At 41.2% G+C, this 26,704-nt stretch overlaps 2 protein-coding genes across 6 annotated transcripts in view; one reads left to right on the top strand and one right to left on the bottom strand.

The window, feature by feature from the left end:
- Positions 1-264: 264 nt before the first annotated feature.
- zgc:172121 (uncharacterized protein LOC337599 homolog) lies at positions 265-5,167 on the bottom strand. The gene is made up of 8 exons (XM_056277498.1): positions 4,967-5,167; positions 2,293-2,360; positions 1,990-2,162; positions 1,762-1,865; positions 1,335-1,496; positions 1,026-1,231; positions 564-637; positions 265-487 (listed from the first exon to the last, which is right to left on the bottom strand). The coding sequence occupies exons 1-8, from the start codon at positions 5,165-5,167 to the stop codon at positions 396-398; spliced, it is 1,080 nt and encodes a 359-aa protein (XP_056133473.1). The 3' UTR covers positions 265-395.
- The window catches only part of nme7 (NME/NM23 family member 7), a 49,288-nt gene continuing 27,237 nt past the window's right edge, over positions 4,654-26,704 (top strand). Inside the window, exons 1-10 of one of the 5 annotated variants that reach the window (XM_056277495.1) lie at positions 4,654-4,868; positions 5,728-5,869; positions 7,595-7,696; positions 8,901-9,067; positions 10,037-10,147; positions 11,438-11,488; positions 12,169-12,376; positions 12,493-12,598; positions 19,509-19,573; positions 20,325-20,393. In XM_056277495.1, coding sequence (XP_056133470.1) covers positions 5,867-5,869; positions 7,595-7,696; positions 8,901-9,067; positions 10,037-10,147; positions 11,438-11,488; positions 12,169-12,376; positions 12,493-12,598; positions 19,509-19,573; positions 20,325-20,393 — 882 coding nt within the window. In that variant the 5' untranslated portion in view covers positions 4,654-4,868; positions 5,728-5,866. The other 4 variants (XM_056277494.1, XM_056277497.1, XM_056277493.1 and 1 more) reach the window with 4 other exon arrangements.

The raw sequence follows: 26,704 nt of genomic DNA, 5'->3' as shown, positions 1-26,704 counted from the left end.
TGTTAATTGCATAGATGATCTATTTCTCTGTTTTAAACTGGAGCTGGATGCAAATGATATTGTGATTCTATATCACTCATGCTGTATAGTATGTTTGGAAAGTCAAAATGTAAACCACAGAAAGACAAGAGTGCATGGTTTCCCATCATGTTGTATATATTGGCATAATCTCTTATGTTTGAACCTTTGTGGTGTCATTTGTCTTATTGACCCAAACACTGATATCAGTGTGTAATTAAATGGATTTTCATAAATAAAGATTTTTAGAAAGTCCTGAATCAATCATCCTCTCCCAGGATCGCTTTCATTCAGACAGGAGAAAGGAAAAAGAAACGTTTATTTCTGCATGAAATCTTGAGTTTGAAATTATTTGTACAAGTTATATTTTTTTAATGTTATTCCATAACTGAAGCTTGGAATCTATGGCGTCCTTGTAGTTGTTGCCTTAACTCAGCAATGTGAGCAGGAGTGATTCGACAGCAGCCTCCTAGTGGATGAAGAGACTTAATTAAACATGATAGAAAAATAAATGTCAAAGTCAAATTGAAATCATTTGACATTACCTATCAGTCCTGCACCTTGCTTCATCCATTCAATACTCAGTTCATCTATTGATGTTTTCCCTGCTGTACGCCACCTTTGAAAGAGAAAAATATAAGAGGTACACACACCTGGACATCCAACTTCCATATATATATTTTTGAGTGCCACAAGTGGTCAATTAACACAAACTTCAGCCCTCGACACTTTCAAATTTTGAACTGGTCATTAGTCAATCCTTTTCCTATTATGTTGCAGTGTACTTTTAACAAATAACTCGACTGCAGAGTATGTATCTGGACTTGTGCACATCTGCAATTGTGTATATCAAGCTAGGAACTGATGTAGAGCTGGGACCACTTTGTCACTTTCAAGTTAGTATGATTTGGACCCACCTGCATACATTGTATAAGGAAAAAAACATTAACAACATATCTCTAGGTGAGGGCAAAGGAGTGGGCTAGAAGTGATCTTCTCTGACTCACCCATGGTCTTTATCCCACTCTTCTCCACTGTTGGGGTAAACAACCCAGCAAAGATCTGGATTTAGCAGTAACCTGGCAGACTCCAGGATGGGCTTAACCAAAGTTGGTGTACAGCAATTGACCCCCACAGCAATCAACTGCCTGGATCTATTGGCAATCTTGACAGCCTCTGTGAATGGGCTACCATCAGATATACACTTCCCATCCTGAAATGTGTAAACACATTAGTGGATCTTGCATATATGATAACTAGCACTGTCACCAATTAATACAACTACTGTCAGCATACTGTTCAGAATGTATGATTACCTTACAAGAGAAGGAGAGCCAGGCTTTTGAATTAGGAAATTCTTTGAGCAAGTCCACCAGAGCCTCTGCCTCTTTAATACTTGGGATTGTCTCCAAAGCAATAAGATCAGCTCCTGCTGCAGCCAAACAGCTGATATGTGGCCGATGCCAAGCTTTAAGCTCCTGCGAACAGATTGACTTGACACTATAGATTATATATTAACTCTGGATTCATCTACCAACTGCATATCAAAAAAGACCATTTTCATTGCCATAATTGAAATTACAGTAGGTTTGATGAGTAGACACACAAGAAAGAACAATCTGCCTTATAACATTTATGTTGAACATTCAACTCAAAACCTTTATACCACATTAAGATTCGTTTGTTTTTAGATTACCAGTATATTGCATTTATCAACGTCTGTTAAGGCTTAGAGCCACTTACCTCAATACTCATTTTATCTGCATAAGCCCCTGAGTACTCTGAACCATTATGCAGAAATGCCCCATAGGGTCCCACAGAGCCTGCAACTAGAGGGTTCTTTCTTTCTTGAAAAATGAAAAGATAAGGAAATGAAATACCACTTCAGTTGTTTTTCCAGACACATTTTTAAATGTTTGTACAACATATCCAAAACTCAATTAAGACACACAACATACAATGGGTAATTACCTATAGGATGTTTTTCAGATACATATTGGTTCACTGTCTTTTTTGCCAGATGAACTCCAGACATTAGCAGCTCGCTGGCAAGTTCTGATGTCATGTCAAGGTGCTCAATAAAACCCACAATACTTGCTTGGTATGTGGCTGTTGTGATAACATCAGCACCACTGAGAAGGAATCTATTGAAATATTGCACAAAATATTACTGGTAGTCATAACCATTTATTAATCATTTTCATTGCTTCATTTACAATGTTATGTATAATATGCAATTTAATGTTGGGTTTGACTGATATTGTACAGGCCTACCTGTAATGTGCATCTCTTATAGCCTGGGGATTACTATGCAAAATCCTGGCACTCCACAGAGGATCCCCCTGCGTATGTCACACACACACACACACGTAAGGCATCACATTTTTGGCTTGTTGAGGCCACGTCATTGCTAATGGTTTCCCCTAAAATGACCATCAAACCTCACTTAAACTATTAGTAAGTGCATTGTAAATCTATGTGTCCTCTCTTCCCAAAGTATAACAGATGTATAAGAGATGAATAAGGGATGCATGAGTTATAAGTGATGTATAAGAGATATATAAGGGATGCGTAAGGGATGTACAAGTGATTGTTATGTTCCCCGTTAAAGGTCCAGGGGAAGTAACAAAGAAAATAAAAGTATCCCGGGGGAATAAGAAAGGTGGGAGGCGGAACCAGGTGTAAAAACAGATTTATTAACAAAAAGACCCTTTAGTCAAACTATAAAATAAACAGGCAACTAAAGATGCTGGCTCTTAACTAACCAGGCTTTAACAAAAGCTCAGATCAAACCAAACAAGAACACTAATAAGCTTCACCCTCCTTCTCAAGGAGTCTAGACACAAGAGCTTGCTCTTTGGTTGGCAACAATGGCCCACTGGCCGTCTCTCTCCACACACTGCTACCAACAATGGCCCACTGGCACTGTTGGGTGTCCTTCTCTAAGTTATATACCCAGCTGATGAGGAATTGGGGTCACCTGGGCTCAATCAGCAGCTCCACAGGAGGCGGGGCATCACCTGGAGAGGGAAAACTACAGACACACGGCACTAGGGCCATAACACCCCCTCCCATAAGTACAAACCCTAGGTTTGTATATATGAGAGGGTAATCACATACACAACACACGGCATTGGGGCCGTAACACACCCTCTCATAAATACAAACCCTAGGTCTGTCTACAAGAGGGTAATCGCATACACAACACACGGCACTGGGGCCGTAACACCCCCTCCCATAAATACAAACCCTAGGTTGGCATTCAAGAGGGTAATCCTCTTCACTCCCTTGGAAGTTGGCTTCATTCTTCTCCCCGAGCTGCTGCATCAGTCTGATGTTTTTCTCCTGCATGTCCTCAAATGCCTGGCCTGTCACATCCATCTCCCTGAGCAAGGCATCCTCTTGTTGTTTCGCTATTGAAAGCTTCTTGTTGAGGATGTCGACCTGCTCTTTTACAGAGCGAATCTTCCTCAGGGCCTCTTCGTCAGCCATCTTCTTGCCTTCTCTTCGCTCCCTCTCTTCCAGGTCCTTCAGCCTCAGCTCCTCTGCCTCGGTCTTCTCAGCTGCCATGAGCTGGACTTTGTCCCTCTGCTCCTTGGGTGCTGAGCGGTACATATCAAGCAGCAGCTTCATCTCCCGCTGAGACTTCTGGGCTTCTTCGAGTTCTACACGGACAAACCTCAGCTGCTCCATAGCTTTCCTCCTTTGACTCGCCAGCTCCAAACGAAGCTCTTCCGCCTCAGCCCGCGTTACATGGCACTGGCGTGTGAGGTCAGCGACGGCAGACTCGAGGTGTGCAATTCTCACCTCCTGCTTCCTGGGCTGGTTTAGGTCCTCCCCATTCCCTCTCACCTGGGACACGGCCGCCCGCCGACTGCGGTTCTGCCGCTTACATTTTAAGGCCTCACAATGGGCAACCAAATGTCTAGGCATATGGCAGAAAAAACACCGTTTCTCCACTTTAGGTTTTGGAGGGGTACCAACACGTGAAGCTTGAGTAACTGTGATGTATAAGAGATGTCTACGGGATATATAAGGGATGCATAAGTTACACGTGATGTATAAGGGATGTATAAGGAATGGTGAATGGATTACATTTATATGGCACTTTTCTAGCTGTTATAGCCACTCAAAGCACTTTACAAACAATGAATCCCTCACATCACCCACCCCACCCCACACACACACACACACACACACACACACACACACACACACACACACACACAAATACACCAATGGCAGTGTCGACCATGTAAGGCGCCAACCTGTTCATCAGGAGGAGTTAGGGTTCGGTGTCTTGCTCAAGGACACCTTGACATTTTTGCATGGAGGAGCCGAGGATTGAACCAGCAGCCCTCCTGTTACCAGACGACCTGCTCTACCTTCAGGCCACTGCCGCCCCAAAACCACCTCGGAAGGAATGTATCAGGGATGTGTATGGGACGTGATGCATAAGGGATATGCAAGGGTTGTGGTGTTGATTGCTGATGGAGGGAAAGGGCCCTGACAGCGGACAGGTCCGTAGACGTCTCTGCTCTATAGAGGGCGCTGTAAACCATCGGTTTTCAGCGTGTAAAGCTGTATGATTACGGAAAAACAAACCGAGCAGTGCCAGTTCGTTGCGTCTAAGGAAACACATAGCGAAAATACTTCGGTCTTCCATACAGCTAGAAAGGATATAGACCAGCCAGCGTTGGTTGGATGTGGGTTAAATCTCCGGTGACGAGTTTGCCAGTGTTTTGAGTGATAACGCTTGAAATTTCACATTTTAGTCCCGTTAATAATGTTACGGATAAGCCTGGTTAGCTAGTTAGGCTATATCGACGAAGTCGTTGAAGAGAAACGAGGTATAAAAAATACTTCCATTTGATGCTGTGCTAGTAAATACCTAGTTTGCTGAGATAGCGGATGGCGAAAGCAATGCCGTTATTTAAAGTTTATTTACCTGTAACTTGAGACCTTGTGCTTCGAGTTCAGTAGCCAGCCCTCCATCTAGGATTAGAAGACCATCTTTTTTGTAAAACTCTGTACAAGCCAGAGAAGACATCGAGAAACTGTAGCAGCGGGCACTTAAGTTGTATATCATAAAAACAAAACTAACCGTTGATGTACACTGTTTAAAAAATAACTGGTCCAAAGCGATCATTGATTACAGTGGAAATTAACCCACACGTCAAACGTTCAGCTCGCAAATGCACCAAACAGCAAGTTAGGTTGACAGGGTGCATTTGAAATCACTCGGAATTTGTTCAGATTTCAGCGCTCTTTCATTCGTTCAATACCACGAACTCTACTCAGGCGCACTAGATCACGATGCAGCAAATGTGGACTAATTGAGGGGCAATGTATGTATGTATGTGAGTACAAACAAACTTATTAATGTGCGATATCTGCAGTCACACACAAATCATTGCGAGTTTTTCTTGAAATATTTAGCAAAATAGAAAGGGCAGCGACTATATTGATAGAAGGCCCTTTTACACGGAGGAGACAAAACAAAGCCTGAGTTTTTATTCGTTATTGTTTTGCAAAACAGGAACAGGTTAGCCTTGAATGAATTTATCGTTTTCACACATATGACATCCGACCATGACAAACTTGTCTTGTTGTTTTATTCACGTATTAAAGCAAAACAATTCAACATTTATTAACTTGGAAGAAATCAAATGTTTCCTATACTTTTGCGTTATGTTTTTCGGGCCTCAGGTCGTAGATGATTTATTTCCAACTCTCGGTGAACGCAACCCGACCATAGACATTGCTATGGAAACAGAGTAACGCTTGGCTAACTAGCTAGCTAGCTGTGGGAGAGTGGTAAACAAACCATCTTAAGTCGACTTCTCAAATGGTAAGTTCTTGGCTATGTTGTTGTTTTTTTTTTTTTGTTAACCCCATACTTAAACAACATCGTAAATGCATGGGCAATCACCTTCCTCGGGGGTGCAACTTCTTTATTTGCCAGTATAGCCGAAAGCTAAACCCGGGCATTTTGAACTGTCTTTCTAAGACGCTAGGTGCAAATGTAGCGTTAACACATTCTCACGCTTCGTAGTATCGTTGAGCTTAAGTAGACAGCGTTAATATTGGCTTTTTGTTTTTGCCACACAAAATATATTGTAACGATCACGGATGAATAGGCTCGGTAGCCGTATCATCGACAATATCATCGCTAACTGCTACTACCCGTGGCTAGCTAACGCTAACTAGCAGACGCTATGACGTAGCATCAACCACCGCCAGCTAACGCTGTTTTTGCTATATTAGGCGGATAGTTGGAGTGCTGACTCGCTGGTGACACTAGTGTGGTTCGGTTCGTCCGTCCAAGCATACAGAGAAAATTACGACGTATTGGGAGTCATTCCAAATTACAAAATACTGCCATCAGTTGATGGTACGGAGGAGAGTCGGTTAACCGACGCTTCTGATGACAGTTTCTCTGGGGAGGGTTCACCTCTCAGACATGTGCAATAAAACAGCAATTTAGCTTCCACATGGGGCTTCTCGTTACAGCATTTTCACCAGCCAAACAAGCGCTGAGTAAACCCCGGATTAGAGAGTTAGCTGGGCCACCTTATTGTCTGGAAACCCAATTGATCATCTACCTGAGTTTATTCTGTTTTATTTATGTTTTGTGCAGTAGTTGTACAATTCAGGCCTTACCTGTTCAGTTGTCTGTCTCAGATACCTTAAGATTCTTTCACTGGAGGCATGTTGTTATGAATGAGCGAACGTGTCAACGCAATATAGCAAACAAAGATCAGTGTTGTGTGGTGAGCAGGGAGACTGAGACTGTACTTCATCTGGATGTCCAGGGTTCATACTTTGCATCAAAGGTCTTTTGAATCTCCTGCACTGAAATGAAATGTCTCATTATGCTTTTGGAGTCGGGACTGTTCTTTTATCATACTAGCATCACTACTTTAGAGTATTTAGAGGCAGGCAATGGAAGAAAAAAAACATATTGCCACTTTCAAGCACAGAAAAGAGAGAACATAAAAAAGATCATGCAAAGTTGTAGCTAAATTAACTTTAGCAAACGTCCCCTTCCTTTTGTTGTCCAATGGCTAGACAAGAACATAACTAGTCATTGGCATGTGAACCCTGGCTTCATAGGTATTTAAACTTCTAGCATGACTAAATCATTTTATCTGGCCTATAGACAAAGTCAGATACCAGATGTCAGACTTCACAATTAAGATCACTTCATATTTTTAGGCGTTGATTTACCCTAATTCTAAGTTATCCTCAACTGTTGGTTCATTTCTCTATCCCACTGAGTGCCACTTTCGTTAAGTTAAAGAGAAAACACCTGCACACTGCTCACACATGCAAATACAAATATTTGTAAGGAGGCAATGTTTCAGTCATATACTGAAACATTGATCCTTCATCAATCATCCTGAATGCTTGATCCTTGATAATGAGGGACTGTTAACAAAACATTACCCCCTATTTAGCAAATTTAATTTAGTTTTTTAGGCTCTGATTATTTAGGCTCTTAGTTTTTCTCATTTGATCATTAATTATTTCCCACTCTTGTACAGAGTTAGCTAATTGTCAATGTTGCTCTCAGGAGGAGCGCTACGCCTTTCTTGCTGAGTGGTATGATCCATGTGCTACCCTTTTGCGACGCTTCCAACTACTATATTATCCTGAAGATGGTTCAGTGGAAATGGTAAGCATTATTGAACCACATTAGGCTAAAAAATATATTTTCATATTATTAGAGGGCTCTTTTTATATTGCTGTGGTTTTTAACAACCAGTGACTTGAAAACAATATATTATGAAAACAAAAACAAACAAAAAAAATTCAAGAATTCAAGTCTCTCTTTTGCTCCATATTCTGTGGGCAATCATATTCTAAGATTCAGATCACTTAACATGTAGTCTGTAAACATAGTTTCATATTGTCTTTATGATGTCTAAGCAACTAGGCCTGCCTCTATTCATTCAAATCAATTTTAGAGTTTGATTATCACGGTTTTACTATTTGTGTAGGAAAGTTAAAACTATAATTATGCAGTAAACTGTTATGTTTCCACTACTTTTTAGAATATTTTTACTACTACAGAATAGTGATACTCCTTAATTACAGCTTTTTTTTCTTTTTCTTTTTTTTTGCCAAGCAGCTAATTCCCTCTCATGTGTACCCTTTTACAGTGACAGTTTAGGCCACATAACCTCATAAACTGTGTGTGTTGAAATTGATCTGGCTGAGTTCTACAAATCAGTAGAATTTTATTTGATTAGATTTCTATATTACAAATATTCTATTATTTGATGATTTTTTTTATTTTATAATTGTCATTTTGGCCATTTTAAAGGCCTATCAGTTAGCCTTGCCTGGCTGATTTGTGCATTTACCACTGTCATTTTGTAATCATGAATGAATGAATGAATCTTGAAACTGAATCTCGCAATTACACAGGGCTAATTTATGTGATAGATTAGGATGAGTGTATTACCATGCTAGCCAAATGTAATCAAGCAATTACATGAGAGTGAATATGAATAACACCAAGGCTGCAGTTTTGTTGAAAGTTAAAGGCAATGGTGTTCTGTGTAGGTTTTAATACTTTTTTTTAGACATTACATTTTGAAGTGTTTGTTTTTGTTAGTTCACAGTATGCTCATAATTTTTTCAGCTCATAAAGGAAATAAAATTGTTTCAGTTAATTAAGTATTGATCCACATTTGGTAACAAAAATAATCTTGAATCTCTTTATACCTTGAATTCTTTAAGTATAAGTGCATTTGAAGAAAAATGTGATCTTTTTACCCTTTTCATCCATGCTGCACTTAGAATTCAAGACCGTTTAATGTTTGCAGATTGTTGATTAAGAGTAACTAAGAAATGTGTTTATTTTTTATTGGCAGTTTGATGTGAAAAACCGGCGCATCTTTTTGAGACGTACCAAATGCAATGAACTTCATCAGGAGGATTTGTTTGTTGGGAGTCGAGTGAATGTGTTTTCTCGTCACCTCAATCTGATTGAATATGGAGACCAATATACCGCCAACAAACTCGGCAGTAAAAAAGAGAGGTATCATTTTGGAGGTGTAGCAACAGGCTTACATAAGCCTCTCCAGTTGCATGCCATATAGACTTAACTGTGAAAAATCTAATCTTCTTTTTAGCATTATGCTCTAATGATTGTGGGGGGAAAAACATCTTGTGTAAGATTGATTTATACTAAACACCTAAACAATAAAAACTCATAGCTTATAGTCTTCATTTTGGTAAGTTAAAATGCTGGTAATCAAAATTGTGGCCAATTTTCTTTCTCCACACTGTAGCATTATATTATCTGTTGCTTATTGTATAGCTTTGTTATAACTTTGGGGCTGTTCTTGTTAATTGACATATTGTCAAATGTTTCCCCAAACAATATTTGGGGAATATTGTTTGCTGCTATGTAATATTTGTCAATCAATTGTTCAGAGTTTCAATACAAAACAAGTTATTCCAATGCTCCTTATTTCTCAGACTCACGCAATACCTGTCGAGGAATTTGACTTTTCCATTTATTGTATGAAAACAAAAGAGAAATGTTTTCCCTTTAGAAAGGTTAGATACATTTTCTGTCAGTGTGCTATTTGGTAGAGTCTCAAACAAAATTATTTTCCATGAGTAGCAGACAGTAGAGACTTTGAATTATATACAGCCTATGCTGTGAACTACAGTCTACATATTCAGCAACAATCTAAGTGATTCTGTAGCAGCTGAGATTTTTATGATAAACATTAACCTCAATAACAATGACACGGTTGAACTGACAAACATGGCACATATTGTTTGTGAAATGTTTTATTCAGTAGTCTGTTTTGGTTGTGATGTCTTATCCAGGTGAGTGTCTACAGTGACCTCTAGGCCTCTGTGATGACTACTAAGCACTTCTGTAGCCTACTGAATAAATCTCAAATACAGTTTGTTCACAATGACTTACTTAGTCGATCTGTTCTTCTGCTTCTTTCTTTTTGTGCCTCTATTTCCTGTGTCCTTTTTTCCTCAGAACTCTTGCTATGATAAAGCCAGATGCAATTACCAAAATAGGAGATATCCTTGAAATGCTGTATAGTGTCAACTTGATGGTGACCAGAGCCAAAATGGTAAAGCTAACATGGTAAGTTTAAAGTTAGCCTAAGTGAAAGTGTGGTGGGCTGTTGGCCTGTCACCAACAGTATTTCCCTACCATCAAAATGACAATTATACTATGATTATATATCAGACAAAATTTTCAAAGAAAGCCAGACATTTCAAGCATGTATAATAATATAGCCTGTTAGGTACCAGTGTTTCCACGTTTGCAGATGGCGTGGCTTCCTTACTAATAATAGGAACATATGGCATGCCAAGATACTGAAGACATTAGCATTTTACGAACTACCTGCAGTTAGACCAGGCAGAAACAGTAAATATGCATTTAATAGTGATACAATATTATCACCGTGACTTTTCTATTGAATTGATTATTAACTTAATTTATGAACTTACCCAGTACGGATTGCTGAACGTTATTATTGACATCCATTACACTGTGCAGTGAGAAACTCATCAACTCCTTCAGTAATGCTGTGAGGCTTATCCAAGTTTTTCTCTGACTAGTGAATTAAGTCTGAATCTATCCAGATATCCATTTCCCATATTCTGTCCAAATATGCTGAACATAATTTGCATAGGAAATCTGGCAAATCAGATGAATTTGTGGTTAATGTAAATCTGAGATCTGAATATTATTTTGAAGCACTGGGAAGAAATTACTCTTTTAAATGTGTGAGAATATTATAGCTTGTACAGATTTTTTCAGCATAAATAAGGACTTTAGGGAAAAGACTAGGAATCAATATTTTGTTTACTAAATTAATATTTGCCTTATCAGCTTTTCTATGCTCCCCCACTTAGTCAGTCAGGGTTAATGGCAAGATTCGGGGAAAAATAATACTCAAGAGTTTGTATTGTTTCCCAATTCCTCTTTTACCCTTCTCTTCTCGCTCCTCTGTCTGGGGATATTGTAGTTGCATTCGGGGACTGTTGTATCAATTAAGTGTAAGGTGAGGCTTATGACTAACAAAAAATTGAAAATTACTTTTACAACAAGCAAAATAAAAAAAAATACTGCTTAGGAGATTGTATAACACTGGTGGCAGAAATTCAATTAAAATGATGAAATTTCAGGATGTGGAAGTGTAGGAGTGTGCATGTGTGTGTGTCTCGGTGTAGTATACACTAAGATGAAGCAGTTTTGCACAAATGTCACAATATGGTTACCACTGACAGAGGTCAGAAAAGACAAGAAAGCCATTGATACATGTAAGTCCCTTTTTACAATAGTCAGGTTATACTGCAGAGTTGGTATTGACTACCTGAGTTCTCTTGGCCACTCATTAACCTTGTGTTTATGGTTTCCTTACAGGGATCAAGCAGCAGACTTTTACTTGGAACATCAGTCAAAGCCTTTCTTCAAGTGAGCTTCCGTGTAAATGATTTGCCAGTGCACTTGTGTGAGCAAGCAAGGAAGGTTTCAAGGAGGCCAGGCCTAGCTTAACCTTTGATAATGATCCCTAATGACATTGCGCTGATGTTTGAATAGATATAATATATTTTAATTAGTCTTGGCAGATGTAGAGCCCTATGAAATCTAGTTTATTTTTTCTCAAATTCAGTTTTATTTTTTCCAATTTTTGGTTTTCTCAATTTTATTTATCCTCTTCATTCAGATTTTTGCCTTTTTACCCATTTGAGTGCATTTTAATCAAAGTGATTGCATAAAAGATTTACAGTACAAACAGAAGAGCATGAATTAAAATGTCCTTTAATTACCAGCAAACTGAAGGCATTATATATCGACGCTTTTGCCTGCATTTGCTGTCATGTGCACGTTATGATGTGCACACTCACATTCACAAAGACACAGATGCGCAACAGGGTTTCTGTGAGGGAGAGTGATGGATGGTCTGAGGACATATTACCTGAAATTCCTAATGCATTAACACATTTTGAAATAATCTCCCTCAAATCTTCAAATTTGGTGCACTTCTGTGTTTAAATCTGAAATCCAAAATGTTTCAGTTCCATCCATGTTTTCCACATCACAGAAATCATAAGGCCCTACGGATAACATATTGTAATTTATATGACTTTCAGTAACCTGGTGCAATTTGTGTCCTCGGGCCCTGTGATTGCCTTGGAGCTGATGGGTGAAGAGGCCATATCTGTCTGGAGAGGGCTTTTGGGACCTACAGACTCTGCGGTTGCACAGTGGGAGGCACAGCAGAGTGTCCGTGCACAGTTTGGAACAGATGGCGTCAAAAATGCAGGACATGGGTCTGACTCAGTCGCTGCAGCAGCAAGAGTAAGGATGTTGCTACTTAGCACTGCATATTCCCAGTCATGGCTGTGTCAGTGGATGCTATTTAAATATTTTTTTATTTGATTAATTGTTCTGTTTTTTTCTTCTTTTTTTTTTAGGAACTTGAATTTTTCTTTCCATCCACAATGTGCCATGGTCCATCAAACACAGCAACCTGTGCTGACTGCACATGCTGCATCATCAAACCTCATGCAATATCAGAAGGTAGGGAAGCTCTTTTAGGGAAATGTAACCCCAGTTTCTCTTTAACAGACGGAAATTGAGGTTAGATAGTTGCCTTAATTTGACCTGATATTTTTTTTTTTTTTTTACGTCTAGAGCTCCTCTTCACTGTAGTCCAGGAGCCATATGATCTGTACTCTGTGTCCTTTCAGGATATGTCTGTTTTTCATGCTCTCTTTCTCAAGAACACACCTACATCACACATTTTGCAAGTTTCATTTTCATCACAACAGACAGCTAGCCGCCAAGACAAACTCTGGACACATTTGGAGTTGGGATGACATTTTGTTTTGGAAATGTGGAGCCTGGTGTGCAGTGTGCATGCAGCAGAAGTTGCCAATAGCTCCCCAGAATGACATTAAGGGTGAAGAAACAAAAAGTAATTAAAGGGATTAAGCGTCATTGATTTCTTTAATGTTCGATATATTTATAGGGTTCCTGATATTGACCAGTTGTTTCAAGGTAATATAAACCCTGTGGACTTATGAATAAAAACCATCCTAAGTTTATTTTGCCTGAAGTACATAATTATGCTGAATTGATCATCAGTTCTAATAACATCGTCATTCAAACTCACAACACTATGATCAGCCCTTGGCATGCATGGTATATGATCATCTGGTCTGACCACCAGGAGGCCCATAGAAAGATACATTCTTAAACAGACTGAGATTGGGTCAAATTGTTCGTCATTTCACTAACCATTGCATCTGTCCACAACCATGTTAATTTTTGATCTGAAGTGTCACCTCTAGGTTGAAGCAAAGGGGGTAATCCAGTCTGAGGGGCTCAATTAAGCAAAAACTGGGTCTGTCCGTTGATTCAAAGGCTAGTTGATTGATATGGAAGCTTACTTTGATTTTGTCCTGAGGATCAATTGTTAGGCTAGCCTTTGCCGTTGAGAATGCTCAACCAATCACGACTTAGTCGTGACTGAAATTGCACTCAGTCATGACTGGAATAGTGAAGCATCTGTTGCCAGGCACCCGGAACAGAATCTCCTAGCAACAGTACCAGCAGTTTTTGGGAGCTCAGGAGACTGTGCCTTTCCTAGTCAGGCAGACAGGTTGCTGCCCAGGGAGCAGACAAAGGACATAGATAACTGGAGTGTGGCCAAATTCACAGTTAGCAGAGAAATTGATGGATTGATAGTGCACCGGCTGTAGCACGTGCTGTGGTAGGCACCTGAACTGTAAGTTGTGATGTACATTCAGGAGCAGATTTGGGGCGAAATGCTTTTGTAGAGTAAGGTGTTATTGTAGTAACTTTAATTTTTCTGGTAACACCGTAATAATGCACACTACTTTTTAAAATGCATGTAATAAATATTACATTACTGTACATTTTTTAATTTAATCATGCGTTACACAATCAAATATTCTGGATAATGACGGAGATTGCATTAGCGGATTGAACCAACTTGTGCAATCAACTGGAAATTAAATGTTTTAACGATCAGGAATACCTGTTCTTTAAGGGGTACTACACTGCCTCTCTCATGCGTGTTGTAGAACCTGATAATGTAATGAATTCCCAATAATGTAATAACCCCGATAATGTAATAAAAATCTGCTCTTGAGTCCATTAAAAATGCAATAAAACCTGATAATGTAATAACTTCCTGATAATGTAATAAAGTGCATTTCCCAATAATGTAATACACTTTTTACCAATAATGTAATAATGTGTTACATTAACGTTATTACATTATCAGGTTAGCCTTCATTTCCCTGGTCCTGATAATGTAATAATTCCCCAATATTGTAATAATTTAACAGCAGACCACCCATAAATGGATTCAAGTGGTGATACTGTTTAAGCTACGCAAGCTTGAGAGGTCTAGCGCCACCGACAGGTATAAGTTGGACGTGCATGAATGCTCTAGTCTTCCTCAAAGCTACCTCCAAGCTACTTCCACACATGTTTTTTCTCAGTTGGATCATTTTATTACATTATCAGGAAGTTATTACATTATCAGGTTTTATTGCATTTTCAATGGCCTCAAGTGCAATTTTTTATTACATTATAAGGGTTATTACATTATCGGGGATTTATTACATTATCAGGTTCTACACGTGTCAACATACGCGCACTCATACACACGTTTCGGGGAAAAACATTGTGCATGTCAATGTCCGAGGCGATACCTTTCTGTCTTTGTAGTGTTTGCTCTTTTAAAATACTAATCCTTTTGTACTCTACAACTGGACAATTTCAGTCATTTTGACAAAAACTTGAAGCCTTAAAGTGGCACTCAAATTCAAATTCAAATATTTTTATTTCGAACAAGCAAATAAAAGAAAAAATGACTAACCATAAATAAAACAAACAACAACAAATGATAAAAATAAAACCAGAAGAATTCAGCAAGAATTCTAAAAAAAAAAAATATATAGAGAATCCAACAAAAATTGTATATTCGAAAAGGAGCAGGAGGAAGTTACTGCTTATAATTTCCTGCCCCCTCTCTAATGCTCAACTAATAAACCTAAATAATAAACTTAGTTTTTTACACATCAGAGTATGTCATTCTCAGTAACTATCTCACAATGACTCAATAAATAATAAAAGCAATAAAAAATAAAAACAACAAAAATAAAGAAACAAAAAACAATGATTCCCCAGAAACAACAATAACAGCATCCACTATGGGTGTCACAGTCATCTACTACTATGACTTTTGGCTGTTCCCGTTAGGGGTCGCCACAGTGGATCATCCATTTCCATTTCTTCCTGTCCTCTGCATCTTCCTCTCACCTCCACCTTGAACTCATCTGTCTTTCCAACTGCACACCTCACCACTGTCACACTTCCCTGATACATATCCTGCACCACTCCTACATACTTCTCTGCAACTCCCAACTTCCTCATACAATACCACACCTGCTTTCTCAGCACCCTGTCATATGCTTTCTCTAAATCCACAAAGACACACTGTAACTCCTTCTGGCCTTCTCTATACTTCTCAATCAACATTCTCAAAGCAAATATTGTATCTGTGGTGCTTTTTCATGGCATGAAACCATACTGCTGCTCGCTAATCATCACCTCTCCTTTTAACCTAGCCTTTATTACTCTTTCCCATATCTTCATGCTGTGGCTGATCAACTTTATACCTCTGTAGTTGCTACAGTTCTGCACATCACCCTTATTCTTGAAAATCAGTACCAGTATGCTTCTTCTCCACACCTCAGGCATCCTCTCACTTTCCAAGTTTGTGTTGAACAATCTAGTTAAAAACTCCACTGCCATCTCTCCTAAACATCTCCATGCCTCCACAGGCATATCATGTGGACCAACTGCCTTTCCACTCTTCATCGTCTTCATAGCTGCCCTCACTTCCTCCTTGCTAATCCACCGCACTTCCCGATTCACTATCCCTAAATCATCCAACATTCTCTCTCTCTCATTTCTTCATTCATCAGCCCCTCAAAATATTCCTTCCACTTTCTCAACACACTCCCCTCCCTAGTTAGCACATTTCCATCTCTATCCTTGATCACCCTTACCTGCTGCACATCCTTCCCAGCTTGGTCCCTCTGTCTAGCCAATCGGTACAAGTCCTTTTCTCCTTCCTTAGTGTCTAACCTCTCAAACAACTCACCATATGCCTTTTCATTTGCCACCTCTCTCTTCGCTTTATGCTGCATCTCCTTGTACTCTTGTCTACTTTCTTCATCTCTCTGACTATCCCACTTCTTCTTTGCCAACCTCTCCCTCTGTATACTTTGCTGTATTTCTTCATTCCACCACCAAGTCTCCTTGTCTACCTTCCTCTGTCCTGATGACACACCAAGTACCTTCCTAGCTGCCCCCCTCACAATTTCTGCAGTGGTTGCCCAGCCATCTGGTAACTCTTCAATACCACCCAGTGTCTGTTTTAACTCCTCCCTGAACTCCACACAACAGTCTTCCTTCTTCAACTTCCACCATTGGATCCTTGGCTCTGCATTCACTCTATTTCTCTTCTTGGTCTCCAAAGTCATCCTACATACCACCATCTGATGCTGCCTACCTGTGTTCTCCCCTGTCACCACCTTGCAGTCTCGAATCCCTTTCAGATCACGCCTTCTACATAAGATGTAGTCCACCTGTGTGCACTTTCCTCCACTCTTATACATCACAATGTTTTCCTCCCTCTTCTCTCTTCCTTCCCTCCCTCTTCCTTCCCTTTTCCATGGGTGTCATGGTCATGAGAGGAGCAAAATCTCATCCTCATTCTTGTACCTCTTTAAAACAATAAGTTTTGTACCTCATTTTTTATTTATTTAAACTTGTGCTTTCCTTGAGTTCTTCATCTAGACCAGGGGTAGCTAACCATGTGCCATGGAGAGCTATGTATATGCAGGTTTTCATTCCGGCCGGACTCCACATCAGGTGATTTCACTGATTAGTAACCCTTCAACCAAAGAGGAAGAATGTATCAGTGAAATCACCTGATGTGGAGTCGGGTTGGAATGAAAACCTACATACACATGACTCACCATGGCACATGGTTAGCCACCGCTGATCTAGACCATTCCACAAACTTACCCCATAATTTGAAATACACATACTTTTGTGAGTGGTATGAACACAGTGTTTCTTAAAATTCAACTTTCCTCTTCAATTGTATCTCCCCTCTCTATCTGAGAACATTTTTTGTATGTTGCCAGGAAGTAGATTATATCTTGCTTTGTACAGTATTTGTGCAGTCTAGAATTCTACCAGGTCCATGAATGTCATAGCCTGTGACTTTAAAAACAGTTTGTTAGTGTGTTCCCTATAATCCTACATTGGGATTAAGATTCTTTTTTTTTAAACCACTAACTAGTTTGTCTGCCACAATACCTGAACACGGAGCATTTGTTCCAACTATTCTCTCAGGTAGACCAACCAGTTATGGGTGTCAGAAAACATATCATTACCTGTGTGAAATTTTGGATTTTTGGCGGGAATGTCCCCACAGACACATATATGTATTTCTCTGTATTACTCCAAATGCACAGGCTTTTTGTCAGTGGCCCATTGGCTGAATTGTCATTGCGTCACCTTGTTTGGCGAAAGTTAGTAAGTAACTTAACAGACATATTTATCTGAGTGAGAATCTTCGAAACCGCCACTTTAGTTCTGCACTTGAACTGGATTGGCAGTTTTGCTCTTGCAAGAAGCTCTTGTTCTGCCCATCAGTACCATTCAAATTCAAACTAAAGTCAGCAACATGTAATACCACGTGTAGTTGTCTTAGAATTGTTATGGCTGATATGAGTGCCCGTAGATCTGTGCAGTTTAAAACATTTCTTAATTTGGTCACCCTTGCTGAAATGCCATTCTATTGCCTAGTTGGTCTACATGGATGAGCCAGCCCAGATGACTGCTAGATTTGGCCATAGCATTCTAGCTGTTAAAAAGTCTATTTTTCTATGTGTGTCTGTCTTGTAAACAGCATTTTAAATGGCATTTCGTTTCATTTCATGTATGCAAGTACATGAAATGAAATGACAAATAAAGTGTTCCTGATTCCTGATTCTTGTGTGCTAATGGTAACGTGATGTGCTCTCTTGAGCATTTCACAGGCAAAACGGACATTTCATAATAGCAAATAGACTATAGTATTTGTCAGTTGCTAAAAAATTACATTTCTAAATCACTATGGAAAAAAATACAACATACTTGGGTACAATTTTAACTAATAGGTGAAATAAAATGGGTTTGATAATCATAATCCTGAAAATAGAATAACTCTGATCCTGCTCAGGAGTGCCTTTCAGTATGAGGTCAAAATAACACAAAGTACATGACATAACTGGTAGTATAATGTGTTACTATTTGCAAGGCAGCATGCTGGCCCAGTGGTTAGCACTGTTGCCTCACAGCAAGAAGGTCCTGGGTTCAAACCCCAGGCCGTCCCAGGTCCTTTCTGTGTGGAGTTTGCATGTTCTCCCATCCCAGGTCCTTTCTGTGTGGAGTTTGCATGTTCTCCCTGTGTCTGTGTGGGTTTCCTCTGGGTACTCGGGTTTCTTCCCACCATCAAAAAAGACATACAACCCCATGACCCTGAGAGCAGGTTAAGCGGTTTGGATAATGGATGGATGGATGGAAGTTAGGGTTAATACTCCTGTCTGTGTCCCTGACCAAGGCAATGGAAAGAAGAACTGGAGTTGATCCCCGGGCACTGCGCCTCCCCTACTGCTCCTAGCTACAGAGTGTATTTGGATGGGTTAAATGCAGAAGATGAATTTCCCCGTGGGGATTAATAAAGTATATCATATCTTATCTTAAAGTAATATTATGCAATACTTTTTTAAAGCGGTAACAGATTATATGTATTGAATTACAAATTTTCAGCCATGCCCCCAGTTCTGCTCAGTGTTGGAAAATTGTAGATTTTATAGAATGTAGCCCACAATACATTTGATCAGAATATCAGACATTTTGAGACCAGCGCCCTTTTTCTCATCTTAATTTGCAATGGCATAACCTTTTCTCCTTGTACAGGAATAGTGTCTCCTAATAGTACAGCCAACTGTAAAATAATCTCATTGTACTTGGTCCAAAGGACAGCTTGAACTACATCCACATAAACTGATTCAGTTAACAAAGTCAAATAAAATCTTTGACTGTTGGTGCTGTAGTAAAATATATAAGTATATTTTCAGTCATAGTGTGATGCCAGCTACCTAGATAGACAGTAAACTGCAGTCATTGTTAATCGAAGTGAATTCAGGTCACTGGTTCAATAGCATAATGAAAGCATCTTTGGGATCAAATGTAATGACTCACGTAGAAATAGCATTTGGGTATTACTAACAGTCTGGGGTTAAAAGATCTCATCCTGTCAATAGTTGCCATGCTTCCAATGCCCCAGTGTAGCTAGCAGACTACCTACCAGCCTACCTGCTTGTATTCACAGGCATGACGGGGAAGATACTGAATTCTATATTTGCTGCTGGATTTGAGATTTCAGCCCTTCAGATGGTAAGAGTTAAACACACAGCTCCTGGACTCACTGTTCTTCATGCTTTGCTATGGTAGTATCTGTGTCACACTTCTTTTTTTTTTTTTAGAAAATTGACTTTCATGGCAAAATGGGCCTTTCCTGGCCTTTCATCTATATTCCCATCTAAATTAGTTTTACCCATGCAGCCCAAGGGCATACAGTATTGGCTTTCCCTGATCTAACCTGACCTCATGATCCAACTGACCATCACTCCAATCAGATGGTGACCTTTCAAAATTCTGACTGTCTTTACTATCTCTGGTGGCCCAATGTGTCCATTAATTTTGTGATATCGGATGTGATGCTTATTGTTTGCCCTAGGATATAATAAATCAATGAGGTTCCTGTCACTCTTACCCATACAGAGGATGATGTGTGTTTATTTGATGAAAATGGCCATATATCAGCTATCCCAAATGTTTGTAAACTTTAAACATGGGATTTTGCATGTCGAGCAATAATTAAGTAGGCCATTTTTCCCTTTTTACAGATACAAGTGCATAGAGAATAGACCAAATGTGATGATTAAGCTATTGTTGCAAACACATGGGCCTACACTGTGACAAAATGTTATATTTCAATGAAAGGGCTCTTGAATAATTAGGACCCCTTCTAAAATTTCAGAATATGTCTACAGAAGAGCGGACTCCCATGTGGTACATTACATTCTTGTATTCTTGTTTATTTAATAATTTATTTTTGTACTTGATTTGAATTTTGTTTCCATAGTTCAGTATGGATCGAGCCAATGCAGAAGAATTCCATGAAGTTTACAAAGGGGTTATGACAGAATACCCTGTGAGTATGAAGGATAAATTATTGTGGCACTATGGAGCTGCATATGCTTGAGTCACTTTATTGTGAACTTTGCCACAGTTTAAGTTTGTCCAGTCATTTACAGTCTTTAAACCTAAATTTTTAACAGCTACCTGTATGCTCACTCCTCTAAAAGGATCCATTTTGAATGGTGAAATAAATAATAAAACAGGCATTGTCATTTGCCTAATGTTATGAGAGAGGAATACAGATTATTTTGCTATGAAAATATATAACTTAAATTGAAACATGTATCACAGTGGTTATTTTTTATAGACATAAATAAAGAAAAACACAACCCTTGAATTGCTTGATAGTGGTGACTGGCATGCCTGCAAAAGATCCACGTCCTTAGCCTAGCTCATCTGCAGGAGGAATAAGGGATAATAATCTCTATAGGGCAGATTATTAATAAAGAGGTGTCGTAATCTCCTTAGTTAATGTTTGTTTCCTTGCTGTGTAGTTAAACTCAAAAATTATGTGGTGGAACTGTGGGGAAACTGCTACTATGTCTGCAGTTAGTGAGACAATACATGTTGCAGAGAAAGTCTTGTTGCCAATATAAATGCAATTATGTCACAGTGCTGTGTATGCTCAACAAGGAAACATGACCTTAATATTGCAGTCCTAGTTATTTCTTCATGAAGGATATATTTAAAGTTATGAGAAATCATCATTTCTGTATTGACACCTGAGGTACTACTGGTAATTGCAATGTTGTTTGTTCATGAATCCCATCCATGCAAAATGCAAGGGTCACCTGTGATAAGTCAGCACCTTTACCAACTACCAAAAAAACAAGGACACAGTTTTATGGATGTGAAGCACAAGTGTTGTGACTTTTTTGTGAACAATATAGTATGAGATCATTGTCTTAGATTTAATTGGAAGTATGCCAAGTATCAACTGCCCATTTTCAATTGAGTAGATAAAGTCACATATTATTTACATGATATGCTGATTGGATGCTTAACATTGCCAATGTTGTAAAGTAGAGGCTTTTGCACCGGTTCAACAGAGCTAGGGTTAGCTTGTCTGATTCATGTTTTTAGCCAGCCAACAACCCAGATAACCAAGCTTACACATCAAAAACACTTAACAACTTGTATGAAAAGATTCCCTATAATGTATAAGTTTTATTAATACTGTGATCCCACTGAGAATCAACTATTTTGACCAAAAGGGAAAACAACCTGAGTGACAAAACAAAAATACAAAAATAAATGCAATGTTGCTTCAATTTTAATACTAATTATCTCTGCCAGCTGGTAGCTGACTCCTCCAAAAATGTTTATATATCCTGTGGTAAGATGTTTAAGTTTTTTTTTAATTTACATTATTATCCTCACTGGTAAGAAAATATATTTTGAGTTATAACACCGGCCGTGTTACCTGTATATTTTTGTACCTCTGTTACAACCCCGGCTCAAGGGAAGTAACAAAAGAAGGGAGACAGGTCGAGGGTTGCAATAACAATCAAAATATTTAATAATACAAAAGAAAAAAAAAGAAGAATAAAGTTATAAAAAAAAACAATGTGCTGGTTGGAGCGAGGACGCGGTGGGATCCCGGAAGTCTCAGGAAGCGCGCATATCCCCCAGAAGCCTCCTTTGGAGTGTGGGAACAACAAAGCGCGAAACCCGCCAACCTGAAACTGAAACAGACAAAGCCAGCAGGCAGGAAGAAGAGGTCATAACACCTCCACCATAACTCTCTTAGCCCATCACTTATGTTCTCTCACTTGGTATTACCCATGCGATTTTATGAGGCGAGATAACTTGAGATCAACTTCAAAGCTTTATTAAGTGATATCTGACTGCTAGATGGTAGATAGTAGTGCTACAGAGATTCCAAAACACATACACACAGCTAAGTTGCTCCCTAACCATCTCTTTGTGTGTCTACGGCAGATTAGGTGTAACAAGAGTTCTCGCTCACTATCCATTTTTTTTCCAGCCGGATAGTGTTTGTAGAGGACTCAAATATAACGCCACCATAGCTCACTTTATTCTGGATATGTAGGTACTTAATTGTTTGCTAAAATGTTAACCAAAGTACTTCTAACTCCATTCCCATTTCTCTATTACTGTGCCTGCTTCCTCTCCTCTCTGTGAGCTTCACCCTAGTTCACATTATGAACTTATCGATTGAACATTATCATTAACGAAATCTGAAACTAAAAGCAAAATCAATGACAACAACTCTATTTGTTTATTAAAACAAAAACTCAAACTTAGCTTGTGCAAAAATAAAAACTGAAATAAACTTGAAATATTTGCCTTAAAATTACATAGAACAAGAGGATCTCCGCCATCTCCCCTCGAACTTGGGGACAAACCCTTTTTTTCGGTGAGAAGGGACACGCACACACTGACAGAAAAAAAGTGTTTTTCCTGCCATTATAAGACTTTCGCAGCACCCAAGTGAATTAAACTGGCAATATTGAAAAAGTTTTTAACATGCAGCATTCAATCTAAAAAAAATCTACCTAATAAAAACGTTTTATCTGTCAGTCTGTGGATGTGCAGCCTCCTAGGTGGACCCTCGCATGAAAGTGACCATGTCTAATGACCGAGATCAGGCTATCATAATTTCAAGGTCCTTTATTAAAAGATGTCAAATGTGTTTAACCGTCGCAGTTTTCACAATATTGTAAATGAGTGAAGGCAAATGGCTGCTCTTCGGATTGACTTTTATTCATTTTTAAAGCAATAAAACAACAGTAAGAAAATACTTTAAATGTGTTTTGTAGCGGACTCTTTATAATTCTCCATAATAGGTTCTGGTCGCTTTAAGAAAAAGTTTTTTACCAGGTTGACAGGGTGAGCTACAGCGATGATTGGTTGGAGCAGTGCCATGTTGCTTGGGCTATTGGTTTGTAGCGTTAAATAAAAGACACATGCGTTTGTGTAATCAGTGTGAGAGAAATTGTCTCTCTACTTTCCTGCAATGTCTATTATGTTCAGTCAATGACCACACCGGGAGCCACGTTTATAACTTTTACTTCACCAACATCAACTCCCGACACTTTTCACTTTGCCATAAATCACACTGCCCCCCACCCCTCTCAAAGGCACAGTAACTGCTAGTGCTCAACCATACAAGTCAGACTCAGGCATAACACCACCCAACCAGACACCACATTTTCTCCCCCCACCCCTCTTGAGAAAGTAACATAACATAACATATCAATCCCTACTCTAGATGTCCCTTAACCATTCGTAACATAGTCCCTGTGCCAGACAGGCGGAACCCTCACCATCTGAGGGCGAGCAGGCTGGGGAGCAGGGCCTGGCAATGGCAATGGGTTACCACCCACCCGCTTTCCCTCCGGTCTGGGCTGCCAACTGAGAGCAGCAGCTGGGAACAGGGATGATGCAGGGTTTGTAGGGGCTACAACCCTATCCAGGCAGTTTGAGTGCCAACGAGTCCCATCGTCCAGTCTGTAGGTAGTTCTGGCTTTCTGAAGCCCTGGGCTCTCAGACCTGAGTTCTGGCTTTCTGGAGCCCTGGGCTCTCGTGTGCAGTGGCTGGCTCCGCTCTCAAGCGGTCCAGTGGTTGCTTTAGTTCCCGCCCGATCATGAGCAGAGCCAGTGTCACCCCCATGGTGGAGTGCTTGGATGTCTGGATGGTCAGGAGAGTTTGGCTGAGTGCAGTGCTGAAGGTTTTCCCTTCTTCCAGACAGGCTCGAATTCCATTCTTGAGAGTTTTATTCAGTCTTTTAACCCCTCCGTTACTCTCTGGGTGGTACACTGCTGTGCTGATGTGCTTGATGGACCGCAGTGACAGGAACTCTGAGAACTTCGCTGATGCAAATTGGGGTCCATTGTCCGTCGTGATGACACTGGGCAGGCCCCAGTGCCCAAATAGCTTGTCGAGGCGGTCGATGATGGTGTGTGAGGTGATGGAGCCTAGTTCGATGGCCTCTGACCACTTTGAGTGAAGGTCATGCACGACCAGCAAGTAGCGGGCATGCACGGGTGCCCCGTGGAGCTCTCAACAGAGGTCGATCTGGATGTGCTCTCATAGCGTAGATGGCCATGGGGTTGGAGTGAAGGGTGCTGTGGTAAGCTGGCCGGTTTTCCCACTCAGAAGGCAGCAGGTGCAGTTACGCACCAACTTCTCTGCGTCGGAGTCTATGTGATGCCACCACACGGTGTCTTGGCAGCACTGCTTCACCTTGACCACCCAGATGCCCATCATGCGCCATGTGCAGCACTCTGGCCCTTAGAGTCTCTGGTACAATGGCGCAGTGGCCACAGGAGAGGCACACCTCCCCCCAACAGGAGAGCTCGTCACGGACTTTATGGTAGGGGAGCAGCCTGTCATCCACCTTGGCAGGCCAGCCATCCTGGACATAGGCACGAAGTGTTGTGAGTGTCTCATCCTCAGCCGAGGCCTGCTGCAGCTCGGCCAGGGTGACTACTGTGCTGAGGGGCCCATGCAGCATGTGGACACAGTCGTTGTCGTCGTCGTCATCCTCTGCCGTCACCCCTCTTACCTCTTTGATCAGAGAGATGGCTTGGGACAGGAGGTCGGCCACCGTATTGGTATACCCCAGCATAAACTTGAGTCTGAAGTTATATTGATTCAGCCTATCCGCCCATCTCAGTAGTCTCATGGACCTGTGCCCCGAACCTCGGGTCGCCAGCAGAGCCGTCAGCGCCTGATGATCTGTGCGGATAGTGAAAGCCCTGCCGTACAGGTAGACATGCCAGCGTTCGCATGCCCACAGGCAGGCATGAGCTTCCCTTTGCCCCACTGAGTACTTCTGCTCCGCCGGAGTGAGTGCCCGCGAGGCGAAAGCCACTGGACGCTCTACCCCCTCATGGACCTGGGAGAGCACTGCACCAAGTGCCACCCCGGATGTGTCACAGGTGACCATGGTGGGCGCAGTCAGGCTGAAATGGGCCAAAGTGGGCGGGGATGTGAGCTGCTGTTTGATGATGCCCACAGACTCCCAGCATGCTGGGGTCCAGTCCCATACAGCATCCTTCCGTAGCAGCTGGCGCAGGGGGGCCGTTGAGTTGGAGTAGTGTGGCATGAAACGGAGATAGTAGGCAGCCATCCCCAGAAAAGAGGACGGCTGGGATGGTGACTATGGGTCCGGCAGGGACAGAATGGCCTCCGTGTGGGGCATGATTGGGGTGATACCCCCCTTGGAGAGCCGTAAACCCAGGAACTCGACCTCCTTGGCACTAAACACACACTTCTCAGTTTTCCGTGTGACCCCGTGTTGCTTGAAGCGCTGGAAGACCTGTTCCAGGCGAGCATCGTGCAGTGTGGTGGAGGGTGCGTGTACCACCACGTCGTCCAGGTAGATGGCGACCCCCTGAATGCCAGCTAGGATGAGTGACATTATTTTCTGAAAACAGCTTGGGGCTGATGACATCCCGAAAGCCATGCGCTTGTATCTGAAAACCCCCACATGTGAGACGAAAGCTGTGAGGTCCATGCTGGCTGGTGCCAGTGGAACCTGCAGGTAGCCGTGGCGTAAATCCATTTTGCTGAAAACTGTGGAGCCATGGAAATGGCTAGTCAGCTCCTCAGCTGTGGGGAGGGGGTATTTGTCGGGGATGATGGCTTTGTTGACGTCCGTCAGATCCATGCAGAGGCGTAGTCCACCACCCCACTTCTTGGCTATCACCAGGTTAGAAATCCAGGGTGAGGCATTGAGTGGTTCGATGATGTCCCCCTTCACCAGGCGGTGTATCTCCTCTTCCACCCCATCCCGGAGGGCCAGGCGAATGCGTCGTAGTGGCTGGATTACCGGGCGGACCGATGAGTCTACAGTAGGCTGGTGCACAAACCCAGACATGCAGCCCAGTCCTCCAAACAGTCGGGTAACTTTCGGGCCAGGAGGTGGAGACCTGCAGGACACGCAGGCCGACAGGGTCAGTCAGTGTAAAGCCCAGGGCATGGAACAAGTCTAGCCCTATGATGTTAGCCCCTTTCTGTGTGATGTAGAACCTGGTTTCAGGGACGCACTGGTGATTATACTCCACGGCAAGGCAGACTACTCCCAAAGTGGCGATGGGGGCGTGGCCGTAGCCCGACAGGGAGTTGGCTGCCGCTTCCAGGGGCACGTGACAGAAGAGCTGGTCATATGAGGGTTTGTTCAGGAGTGACACCTTTGCCCCCGTGTCAACAAGGAGCAGTATGAAGGCTCCGCCCACAAGGCATGTGCAGTGGCCGAATGAGATCCGCTGGCTCTGAACTGTATTGATAGGAACTGCAGCAGCCTGTGGGTCTGCAGGGGGGGAGCGGCACCAGCGTGCAAAGTGATTCATCTTG

This window comes from Lampris incognitus, chromosome 3 (assembly GCF_029633865.1).
Source record: "Lampris incognitus isolate fLamInc1 chromosome 3, fLamInc1.hap2, whole genome shotgun sequence".
NCBI lineage: Eukaryota > Metazoa > Chordata > Actinopteri > Lampriformes > Lampridae > Lampris > Lampris incognitus.
Note: the sequence above shows the minus strand (reverse complement) of the source record. Positions and strands in the feature narration are given on the sequence as shown.